This window comes from Bombus pascuorum, unplaced genomic scaffold (genome assembly GCF_905332965.1).
Source record: "Bombus pascuorum unplaced genomic scaffold, iyBomPasc1.1, whole genome shotgun sequence".
NCBI lineage: Eukaryota > Metazoa > Arthropoda > Insecta > Hymenoptera > Apidae > Bombus > Bombus pascuorum.
In genome coordinates this window covers 724,790-737,053 of record NW_026869747.1, presented here as the reverse complement: position 1 = coordinate 737,053, position 12,264 = coordinate 724,790, and the positions used below count along the sequence as shown (strand labels likewise).

The following is a 12,264-nucleotide window of genomic DNA, read 5'->3' as shown; positions in this document are numbered from 1 at the left end:
CCCAGCGGGGTGCCAGCTTCGTTTTTTCTAAGTTATATCTTTTATGAAGTTACACGTGATGCCAATTTAATGCCGCCATTCTATTGTATAGTCGTTAACGTGACGTCTACAATATATATGTGTAATAATGTCTATAACGTCTCTAATGTATATGTGTAATGTCATGAATAAATGAATTTAAAAAATAAAACTTGTCGAACGTATATATTATCAACAAATAAATTGTGCATGTTGCAATCTTTTACAAAGTAGAAGATTGAATTCACATATATATTTAATAAAATTTTATTATTGTTATAACATTTAAAAATGCTTGACAAGATCGAAAAAATGTTTTATTTATATCAAAAATTAAATTCAAAGTAAATGTTAATTGAGAGAATATTCTGAGGGTAATAATATAATAAAAGATTGTCTCAATATCTGATAAAAAATACAAAAATCCACATAGCCAACTTCAAATAAAAATGTTCGTAATTATTTGTGTGCTATAGTTCTACTTTCTTATATATAATCAACTATTTGATGGATATAGTTCGGTTAAAAAAAATAAAAATAAAACGTTTGTACAAAAACAATATACATATATATATACATATATATATTCGGAAATTCAAATAGTTCACTTTATTCAACACACAACAGTTATACACATATGTTATACTCTGAAGACCTCGTAAACCTACTCGCACGCTCGCTTGTTGTCAACCGACTCTTCCAGATGCTTCTTAACGTCTGCTTATCGGATTTACATGATTTGTCGAATTACTTAATAGAACCTTTAAACCTTATTACTTTATTTACATTCCTCTTAGTTTACATTCATCCATGACCTAAACCTTTCAAATTTCTCTCTACACAGTGCCTTCGTAAAAATATCCGCAGTATTTTCGCCTGTACTTACTTTAATTATATTTATCTTGTTTTCCTCTAAGCACTCGTGAACGTAGTGGTAATTCATACTTGAGAAATGTATAAAGTGTATCATAATAGTTGTACATAGATATTAGTGAGTTGTATGTAGAAACAGGGTTGATATTTTAAGATGTTCATTTTGCAACGAGCAACAGTGCAGTCTATCTGTTATTATAGTATTATAATTTTAATTAAAGGGAAAGCGCACATTACATTATAATGTTCATAATTTTTGGTGACAAATATAAGTTCTAGATTAATTGTCACTGGGAAGTGGTATTTGTAGCTTATCTCATCAAACAATTGTATTTATTTTATATGTGATTATATATAATTATATGTGATTACATATAATTGTATGCAGTTTGTGGCGAATTAAATATGTAAATAATACTTGCATATAGGCTATTTATAATTCATTAGTAAAATGTTCAGTATTAAGAGAAGAGTGTGCTGTATTTCGTGTCCTTTATTTGTTGATTATATATACGTTCCAAGCAAGGCGGTTGAATACCCGGCACCTCGCTGTATTCTGTAAAAAGACAATAATTCGTAGTCATTTATCAATTTATCATTTATCAATTTGTCATTTATCAATTTGTCATTTATCAATTTTGATGTAGCTTACACTATCGGAGCCTCTTCCATTTCAATGTCTCCTTCTTCCTCCTCACCAGTCGTGATAACATGAATGGGGGCCTGGTGGTCCACCCCCATCCGGCCACGGTCACAAGCTAACGACACAGCGGGGCCCGCTTCACCACCCACGTCTGCGCCGGTACTGGGGTATCCCTCCCCTGCACCGCAAACTTCATTATTTATATTTTCCGACATATCATCATTATCTTCATCATCAAGGGTTTGTTTTATCGTGTTGGTGCCTTGCCTTCTCGTCTTGGTGCCACTCACTCTTTCGCACCCTACCCCGGTCGGGACCGATGCAGGGTGACGGGGAGCCCCACGTGAAGGTGAGGTGAGTGGTCTTGACAGATATGGGCCCACCAACTTCTCCGAAGTTCTCCGCACCGGATCAGCGATCTGACGGGCGCCACAGCGCCGACCAGCCGCCACCCGACTATAGGTGAACATCAGATACATCGGGGTTTCTCAAGGCATGATGCTACGCACTGAGAACCCATACCCGCCTCGTGCTCCCCATGTGAAGTGTGTATCTATGTAAAGTCCAAGGTATTTGACTTGCCTTGGTATTCATGGTTGCCTTGGTTTCCATGGTATCCACGGTATCCATGGATCTCATATACGCACACAGGCAAAGGCACTTTTTAAATCTGAGAAAAAATTAGGCCAGGGTTGCGTGGGGTTAATAATGGCCATTCGCGCGATCCTGATTGGTCAATACTCGCTCGTGCGCGTTGCTGCTTTTTCGCAAACGGTGCAAGCAGGCTCCGTGCGCTGTGCTCTGTGTTCAGTCGAGTTCAATCGTCTGCCGAAGAAAGTAGCCAGCTGGCGGAAGCTGAAGAAACGTGAAGTGACCTCTCTTCGTCAGAAATCGTCATTATGGCCACGCTCACGATCATCCTTGTATACTGGCTCGAAACTCACATCGGCAGTCGATACCATTGTAAGTAATGTTTTTTGTCAGTTTTCTCACCACTGCTTTTTACTCACCACTGAATCCACCACTGAATTAATGTGTTACAGAGAAATTCTACCCGACTTTACGATGTCTCTCGTATTATATATGTTATATTAATAATATAATTAAGTTTATTAGAGATCGGGCTTACTTTAATTGTTAGAATTTGATCATAATCACTTGCGTTAACTACTAAAATTGTTTTATCGTCTTCTCGTCTTGGTGCCACTCACTCTTTCGCACCCTATCCCGGTCGGGACCGATGCAGGGTGACGGGGAGCCCCACGTGAAGGTGAGGTGAGTGGTCTTGACAGATATGGGCCCACCAACTTCTCCGAAGTTCTCCGCACCGGATCAGCGATTTTCCTATATGCTAAGTTTCAACCAAATAGGAGAATTCTTAATTTTATTTTCTTTCGTGCATAGAATGAGTTTCCACCAAATAGGCCAGATCCACAATTTTATACGTTCTTGTACATGCTAAGTTTCCAAATAAAACAGAACCATAATTTCGTCGGTTCTTGTACATGCTAAGTTTCAAAATAGAACAAAACCCTAATTTCGTATGTTCTTGTATATGCTAAGCTTCAACCAAATACTACAATCCTTAATTTTAGTGGTTCTTGTGTATACTAAATTCAAACAATTAGAACAGATCCATAATTTTATAGATTTTCCTGTATGCTAAGTTTCAACCAAATAGGAGAATTCTTGATTTTATTGGTTCGTGCATAGAATGAGTTTCCACCAAATAGGCCAGATCCACAATTTTATACGTTCTTGTACATGCTAAGTTTCAAAATAGAACAAAATCCTAATTTCGTAGGTTCATGCATATGCTAAGCTTCAACCAAATAGGACAATCCTTAATTGTAGTGATTCTTGTATATACTAAATGCAACAAAATAGAACAGAACCATAATTTTTAGGTTCTTGTACAGCTAAGTTTCAAAATAGAACAGAACCATAATTTCGTTGGTTCTTGTACATGCTAAGTTTTAAAATAGAACAAAACCCTAATTTCGTATGTTCTTGTATATGCTAAGCTTCAACCAAATACTACAATCCTTAATTTTAGTGTTTCTTGTGTATACTAAATTCAAACAATTAGAACAGATCCATAATTACATAGGTTCTTGTACATGCAAAGTTTTATAATAGAACAGAACCCTATTTTCGTAGGTTCTTGTACATGCTAAGTTTTATTATAGAACAGAACCCTATTTTCGTAGGTTCTTGTACATGCTAAGTTTCAAAATAGAACAGAACCCTAATTTCGTAAGTTCTTGTACATGCTAAGTTTCAAAAAGGAACAGAACCCTAATTTCGTATGTTCTTGTACACGCTAAGCTTCAACCAATTACTACAATCCTTAACTTTAGTGATTCTTGTGTATACTAAATTCAACCAATTAGAACAGATCCATAATTTTATAGATTTTCCTATATGCTAAGTTTCAACCAAATAGGAGAATTCTTAATTTTATTGGTTCGTGCATAGAATGAGTTTCCACCAAATAGGCCAGATCCACAATTTTATAGGTTCTTGTACATGCTATGTTTCAAAATAGAACAGAACATAAATTTCGTAGGTTCATGCATATGCTAAGCTTCATCCAAATAGGACAATCCTTAATTGTAATGATTCTTGTATATACTAAATGCAACCAAATAGACCAGATCCATAATTTTATAGATTTTCCTATATGCTAAGTTTCAACCAAATAGGAGAATTCTTAATTTTATTGGTTCGTGCATAGAATGAGTTTCCACCAAATAGGCCAGATCCACAATTTTATACGGTCTTGTACATGCTAAGTTTCAAAATAGAACAGAACCATAATTTCGTTGGTTCTTGTACATGCTAAGTTTCAAAATAGAACAAAACCCTAATTTCGTATGTTCTTGTATATGCTAAGCTTCAACCAAATACTACAATCCTTAATTTTAGTGGTTCTTGTGTATACTAAATTCAAACAATTAGAACAGATCCATAATTTTATAGATTTTCCTATATGCTAAGTTTCAACCAAATAGGAGAATTCTTGATTTTATTGGTTCGTGCATAGAATGAGTTTCCACCAAATAGGCCAGATCCACAATTTTATACGTTCTTGTACATGCTAAGTTTCAAAATAGGACAAAACCCTAATTTCGTAGGTTCATGCATATGCTAAGCTTCAACCAAATAGGACAATCCTTAATTGTAGTGATTCTTGTATATACTAAATGCAACAAAATAGAACAGAACCATAATTTTTAGGTTCTTGTACAGCTAAGTTTCAAAATAGAACAGAACCATAATTTCGTTGGTTCTTGTACATGCTAAGTTTCAAAATAGAACAAAACCCTAATTTCGTATGTTCTTGTATATGCTAAGCTTCAACCAAATACTACAATCCTTAATTTTAGTGGTTCTTGTGTATACTAAATTCAAACAATTAGAACAGATCTATAATTACATAGGTTCTTGTACATGCTAAGTTTTATAATAGAACAGAACCCTATTTTCGTAGGTACTTGTACATGCTAAGTTTCAAAGTAGAGCATAACCCTAAATTCGTAGGTTCTTGTATATGCTAAGATTCAACCAAATAGGACAATGCTTAATTGTAGTGATTCTTGAATATACTAAATGGAACCAGATAGAACAGATCCATAATTTTTAAGTTCTTGTACATGCTAAGTTACGAAATATAACAGTAAACTAATTTCGTAGGTTCTTGTACACGCTACGCTTCAACCAAATACTGCAATCCTTAACTTTAGTGGTTCTTGTATATACTAAATTCAACAAATTAGAACAGATCCATAATTTTATAGATTTCCTATATGCTAAGTTTCAACCACATAGGAGAATTCTTAATTTTATTGGTTCGTGCATAGAATGAGTTTCCACCAAATAGGCCAAATCCACAATTTTATACGTTCTTGTACATGCTAAGTTTCAAAATAGAACAGAACCATAATTTCGTTGGTTCTTGTACATGCTAAGTTTCAAAATAGAACAAAACCCTAATTTCGTATGTTCTTGTATAAGCTAAGCTTCAACCAAATACTACAATCCTTAATTTTAGTGGTTCTTGTGTATACTAAATTCAAACAATTAGAACAGATCCATAATTTTATAGATTTTCCTATATGCTAAGTTTCAACCAAATAGGAGAATTCTTAATTTTATTTTCTTTCGTGCATAGAATGAGTTTCCACCAAATAGGCCAGATCCACAATTTTATACGTTCTTGTACATGCTATGTTTCCAAATAGAACAGAACCATAATTTCGTTGGTTCTTGTACATGCTAAGTTTCAAAATAGAACAAAACCCTAATTTCGTATGTTCTTGTATATGCTAAGCTTCAACCAAATACTACAATCCTTAATTTTAGTGGTTCTTGTGTATACTAAATTCAAACAATTAGAACAGATCCATTATTACATAGGTTCTTGTACATGCTAAGTTTTATAATAGAACAGAACCCTATTTGCGTAGGTTCTTGTACATGCTAAGTTTCAAAATAGAACAGAACCCTAATTTCGTAGGTTCTTGTACATGCTAAGTTTCAAAATAGAACAGAACCATAATTTCGTTGGTTCTTGTACATGCTAAGTTTCAAAAAAGAACAAAACCCTAATTTCGTATGTTCTTGTATATGCTAAGCTTCAACCAAATACTACAATCCTTAATTTTAGTGGTTCTTGTGTATACTAAATTCAAACAATTAGAACAGACCCATAATTACATAGGTTCTTGTACATGCTAAGTTTTATAATAGAACAGAACACTATTTTCGTAGGTTCTTGTACATGCTAAGTTTTATAATAGAACAGAACCCTATTTTCGTAGATTCTTGTACATGCTAAGTTTCAAAATAGAACAGAACCCTAATTTCGTAGGTTATTGTACATGCTAAGTTTCAAAAAGGAACAGAACCCTAATTTCGTCTGTTCTTGTACACGCTAAGCTTCAACCAAATTCTACAATCCTTAACTTTAGTGGTTCTTGTGTATACTAAATTCAACCAATTAGACCAGATCCATAATTTTATATATTTCCTATATGCTAAGTTTCAACCAAATAGGAGAATTCTTAATATTATTGGTTCGTGTATAGAATGAGTTTCCACCAAATAGGCCAGATCCACAATTTTATACGTTCTTGTACATGCTAAGTTTCAAAATAGAACAGAACCATAATTTCGTTGGTTCTTGTACATGCTAAGTTTCAAAATAGAACAAAACCCTAATTTCGTATGTTCTTGTATATGCTAAGCTTCAACCAAATACTACAATCCTTAATTTTAGTGGTTCTTGTGTATACTAAATTCAAACAATTAGAACAGATCCATAATTTTATAGATTTTCCTATATGCTAAGTTTCAACCAAATAGGAGAATTCTTGATTTTATTGGTTCGTGCATAGAATGAGTTTCCACCAAATAGGCCAGATCCACAATTTTATACGTTCTTGTACATGCTAAGTTTCAAAATAGGACAAAACCCTAATTTCGTAGGTTCATGCATATGCTAAGCTTCAACCAAATAGGACAATCCTTAATTGTAGTGATTCTTGTATATACTAAATGCAACAAAATAGAACAGAACCATAATTTTAAGGTTCTTGTACAGCTAAGTTTCAAAATAGAACAGAACCATAATTTCGTTGGTTCTTGTACATGATAAGTTTCAAAATAGAACAAAACCCTAATTTCGTATGTTCTTGTATATGCTAAGCTTCAACCAAATACTACAATCCTTAATTTTAGTGGTTCTTGTGTATACTAAATTCAAACAATTAGAACAGATCCATAATTTTATAGATTTTCCTATACGCTAAGTTTCAACCAAATAGGAGAATTCTTAATTTTATTGGTTCGTGCATAGAATGAGTTTCCACCAAATAGGCCAGATCCACAATTTTATACGTTCTTGTACATGCTAAGTTTCAAAATAGAACAGAACCATAATTTCGTTGGTTCCTGTACATGCTAAGTTTCAAAATAGAACAAAACCCTAATTTCGTATGTTCTTGTATATGCTAAGCTTCAACCAAATACTACAATCCTTAATTTTAGTGATTCTTGTGTATACTAAATTCAAACAATTAGAACAGATCCATAATTTTATAGATTTTCCTATATGCTAAGTTTCAACCAAATAGGAGAATTCTTAATTTTATTGGTTCGTGCATAGAATGAGTTTCCACCAAATAGGCCAGATCCACAATTTTATACGTTCTTGTACATGCTAAGTTTCAAAATAGAACAAAACCCTAATTTCGTACGTTCATGCATATGCTAAGCTTCAACCAAATAGGACAATCCTTAATTGTAGTGATTCTTGTATATACTAAATGCAACAAAATAGAACAGAACCATAATTTCGTAGGTTCTTGTACATGCTATGTTTCAAAATAGAACAAAACCCTAATTTCGTATGTTCTTGTACACACTAAGCTTCAACCAAATACTACAATCCTTAACTTTAGTGGTTCTTGTGTATACTAAATTCAACCAATTAGAACAGATCCATAATTTTATATATTTCCTATATGCTAAGTTTCAACCAAATAGGAGAATTCTTCATTTTATTGGTTCGTGCATAGAATGAGTTTCCACCAAATAGGCCAGAGCCACAAATTTATACGTTCTTGTACATGCTAAGTTTCACAATAGAACAAAACCCTAATTTCGTAGGTTCATGCGTATGCTAAGCTTCAACCAAATAGGACAATCCTTAATTGTAGTGATTCTTGTACATACTAAATGCAACAATATAGAACAGATCCATAATTTTTAGGTTCTTGTACAGCTAAGTTTCCAAATAGAACAGAACCATAATTTCGTTGGTTCTTGTACATGCTAAGTTTCAAAATAGAACAAAACCCTAATTTCGTATGTTCTTGTATATGCTAAGCTTCAACCAAATACTACAATCCTTAATTTTAGTGGTTCTTGTGTATACTAAATTCAAACAATTAGAACAGATCTATAATTACATAGGTTCTTGTACATGCTAAGTTTTATAATAGAACAGAACCCTATTTTCGTAGGTTCTTGTACATGCTAAGTTTCAGAAAAGAACAGAACACTAATTTTGTGTGTTCTTGTACACGATATGTTTCAAAATAGAATAGGACCCTAATTTCGTAGGTACTTGTACATGCTAAGTTTCAAAGTAGAGCATAACCCTAAATTCGTAGGTTCTTGTATATGCTAAGATTCAACCAAATAGGACAATGCTTAATTGTAGTGATTCTTGAATATACTAAATGGAACCAGATAGAACAGATCCATAATTTTTAGGTTCTTGTACATGCTAAGTTACGAAATATAACAGAAAACTAATTTCGTAGGTTCTTGTACACGCTACGCTTCAACCAAATACTGCAATCCTTAACTTTAGTGATTCTTGTATATACTAAATTCAACAAATTAGAACAGATCCATAATTTTATAGATTTCCTATATGCTAAGTTTCAACCACATAGGAGAATTCTTAATTTTATTGGTTCGTGCATAGAATGAGTTTCCACCAAATAGGCCAAATCCACAATTTTATACGTTCTTGTACATGCTAAGTTTCAAAATAGAACAGAACCATAATTTCGTTGGTTCTTGTACATGCTAAGTTTCAAAATAGAACAAAACCCTAATTTCGTATGTTCTTGTATAAGCTAAGCTTCAACCAAATACTACAATCCTTAATTTTAGTGGTTCTTATGTATACTAAATTCAAACAATTAGAACAGATCCATAATTTTATAGATTTTCCTATATGCTAAGTTTCAACCAAATAGGAGAATTCTTAATTTTATTTTCTTTCGTGCATAGAATGAGTTTCCACCAAATAGGCCAGATCCACAATTTTATACGTTCTTGTACATGCTAAGTTTCCAAATAGAACAGAACCATAATTTCGTTGGTTCTTGTACATGCTAAGTTTCAAAATAGAACAAAACCCTAATTTCGTATGTTCTTGTATATGCTAAGCTTCAACCAAATACTACAATAATTAATTTTAGTGGTTCTTGTGTATACTAAATTTAAACAATTAGAACAGATCCATAATTACATAGGTTCTCGTACATGCTAAGTTTTATAATAGAACAGAACCCTATTTGCGTAGGTTCTTGTACATGCTAAGTTTCAAAATAGAACAGAACCCTAATTTCGTAGGTTCTTGTACATGCTAAGTTTCAAAATAGAACAGAACCATAATTTCGTTGGTTCTTGTACATGCTAAGTTTCAAAATAGAACAAAACCCTAATTTCGTATGTTCTTGTATATGCTAAGCTTCAACCAAATACTACAATCCTTAATTTTAGTGGTTCTTGTGTATACTAAATTCAAACAATTAGAACAGACCCATAATTACATAGGTTCTTGTACATGCTAAGTTTTATAATAGAACAGAACCCTATTTTCGTAGGTTCTTGTACATGCTAAGTTTTCTAATAGAACAGAACCCTATTTTCGTAGGTTCTTGTACATGCTAAGTTTCAAAATAGAACAGAACCCTAATTTCGTAGGTTCTTGTACATGCTAAGTTTCAAAAAGGAACAGAACCCTAATTTCGTACGTTCTTGTATATGCTAAGCTTCAACCAAATACTACAATCCTTAATTTTAGTGGTTCTTGTGTATACTAAATTCAAACAATTAGAACAGATCCATAATTTTATAGATTTTCCTATATGCTAAGTTTCAACCAAATAGGAGAATTCTTAATTTTATTGGTTCGTGCATAGAATGAGTTTCCACCAAATAGGCCAGATCCACAATTTTATACGTTCTTGTACATGCTAAGTTTCAAAATAGAACAGAACCATAATTTCGTTGGTTCTTGTACATGCTAAGTTTCAAAATAGAAGAAAACCCTAATTTCGTAGGTTCATGCATATGCTAAGCTTCAACCAAATAGGACAATCCTTAATTGTAGTGATTCTTATACATACTAAATCCAACAAAATAGAACAGATCCATAATTTTTAGGTTCTTGTACAGCTAAGTTTCAAAATAGAACAGAACCATAATTTCGTTGGTTCTTGTACATGCTAAGTTTCAAAATAGAACAAAACCCTAATTTCGTATGTTCTTGTATATGCTAAGCTTCAACCAAATACTACAATCCTTAATTTTAGTGGTTCTTGTGTATACTAAATTCAAACAATTAGAACAGATCCATAATTTTATAGATTTTCCTATATGCTAAGTTTCAACCAAATAGGAGAGTTCATAATTTTATTGGTTCGTGCATAGAATGAGTTTCCACCAAATAGGCCAGATCCACAATTTTATAGGTTCTTGTACATGCTAAGCTTCAACCAAATAGGACAATCCTTAATTTTAGTGATTCTTGTATATACTAAATGCAACCAAATAGAACAGATCCATAATTTTATAGATTTTCCTATATGTTAAGTTTCAACCAAATAGGACAATCCTTAATTGTAGTTTTTCTTGTATATACTAAATGCAAGCAAATAGATCGGATCCACAATTTTATAGGATCTTGTACAGGCTATATTTCAAAATAGAACACAAAACTAATTTCGTAGGTTCTTGTACATGATAAGCTTCAACCAAATACTACAATCCTTAACTTTAGTGGTTCTTGTGTATACTAAATTCAACCAATTAGAACAGATCCACAATTTTATTGATTTTTCTATATGCTAAGTTTCAACCAAATAGGAGAATTCTTAATTTTACTGGTGCTTGTATATAATGAGATTCCACCAAAAAGGACAGATCCACAATTTTATAGGTTCTTGTACATGCTATGTTTCAAAATAGAACAGAACATAAATTTCGTAGGTTCATGCATATGCTAAGCTTCATCCAAATAGGACAATCCTTAATTGTAATGATTCTTGTATATACTAAATGCAACCAAATAGAACAGGTCCATAATTGTATAGGTTCTAGTACATGCTAAGTTTCAAAATAGAACGAAACCCTAATTTCGTAGGTTCTTGTATATGCTAAGCTTCAACCAAATAGGATAATACTTAATTGAAGTGATTCTTGTACATACTATATGGAAAAAAATAGAACAGATCCTTAATTTTTAGGTTCCTGTACATGCTGAGTTTCAAGATAGAACAGAACCCTAATTTCGTAGATTCTTGTACATGCTAAGTTTCAAAATAGAACAAAACCCTAATTTCGTTAGTTCTTGAACATGCTAAGTTTCAACCAAATAGGACAATCCTTAATTGTAGTGATTCTTGTATATACTAAATGCAACCAAATAGAACAGATCCATAATTTTATAGATTTTTCTATATGTTAAGGTTCAACCAAATAGGAGAATTCTTAATTTTATTGGTTCGTGTATAGAATGAGTTTCCACCCAATAGGCCAGATCCACAATTTTATAGGTTCTTGTACATGCTAAGTTTCAAAATAGAACACAAAACTAATTTCATAGGTTTTCGTATATGCTAAGCTTCAACCAAATAGGACAATCCTTAATTGTAGTGATTGTTGTATATACTAAATGCAACCAAATAGAACAGATCCATAATCTTATAGATTTTCCTATATGTTAAGTTTCAACCAAATAGGACAATCCTTAATTGTAGTGATTCTTGAATATACTAAATGAAACCAAATAGAACAGTTCCATAATTATATAGTTTCTTGTAAATGCTAAGTTTCAAAATAGAACGAAACCCTAATTTCGTAGGTTCTTGTATATACTAAGCTTCAACCAAATAGGACAACCCTTAATTGTAGTGATTATTGTA

The 12,264-nt window shown here is 32.6% G+C and overlaps 2 protein-coding genes across 2 annotated transcripts in view; one reads left to right on the top strand and one right to left on the bottom strand.

Annotated features, from left to right (window-relative positions):
- Positions 1-421: 421 nt before the first annotated feature.
- On the bottom strand, positions 422-2,058 carry LOC132915860 (uncharacterized). The gene is made up of 2 exons (XM_060975628.1): positions 1,544-2,058; positions 422-1,447 (listed from the first exon to the last, which is right to left on the bottom strand). Exons 1-2 carry the CDS (start codon positions 2,011-2,013, stop codon positions 1,396-1,398), a joined length of 522 nt encoding a protein of 173 aa, XP_060831611.1. The 5' UTR covers positions 2,014-2,058; the 3' UTR covers positions 422-1,395.
- A 178-nt stretch (positions 2,059-2,236) lies between these two features.
- LOC132915854 (uncharacterized) overlaps positions 2,237-12,264 on the top strand; it is a 50,294-nt gene continuing 40,266 nt past the window's right edge. The window contains exon 1 of the mRNA XM_060975621.1: positions 2,237-2,497. Within this exon, the coding sequence (XP_060831604.1) occupies positions 2,434-2,497 (64 nt within the window). The 5' untranslated portion in view covers positions 2,237-2,433. The remainder of the gene's footprint in view (positions 2,498-12,264) is intronic.

What these genes read in the sequence shown, in the direction of transcription:
- LOC132915860 (XM_060975628.1), bottom strand. Translation starts at nt 2,013, where the DNA reads ATGTATCTGATGTTCACCTATAGTCGGGTGGCGGCTGGTCGGCGCTGT. An exon ending in ATGGAAGAGGCTCCGATAGT is followed by an intron (nt 1,448 to 1,543) that starts GTAAGCTACATC and finishes GTCTTTTTACAG; the next exon opens with AATACAGCGAGGTGCCGGGT.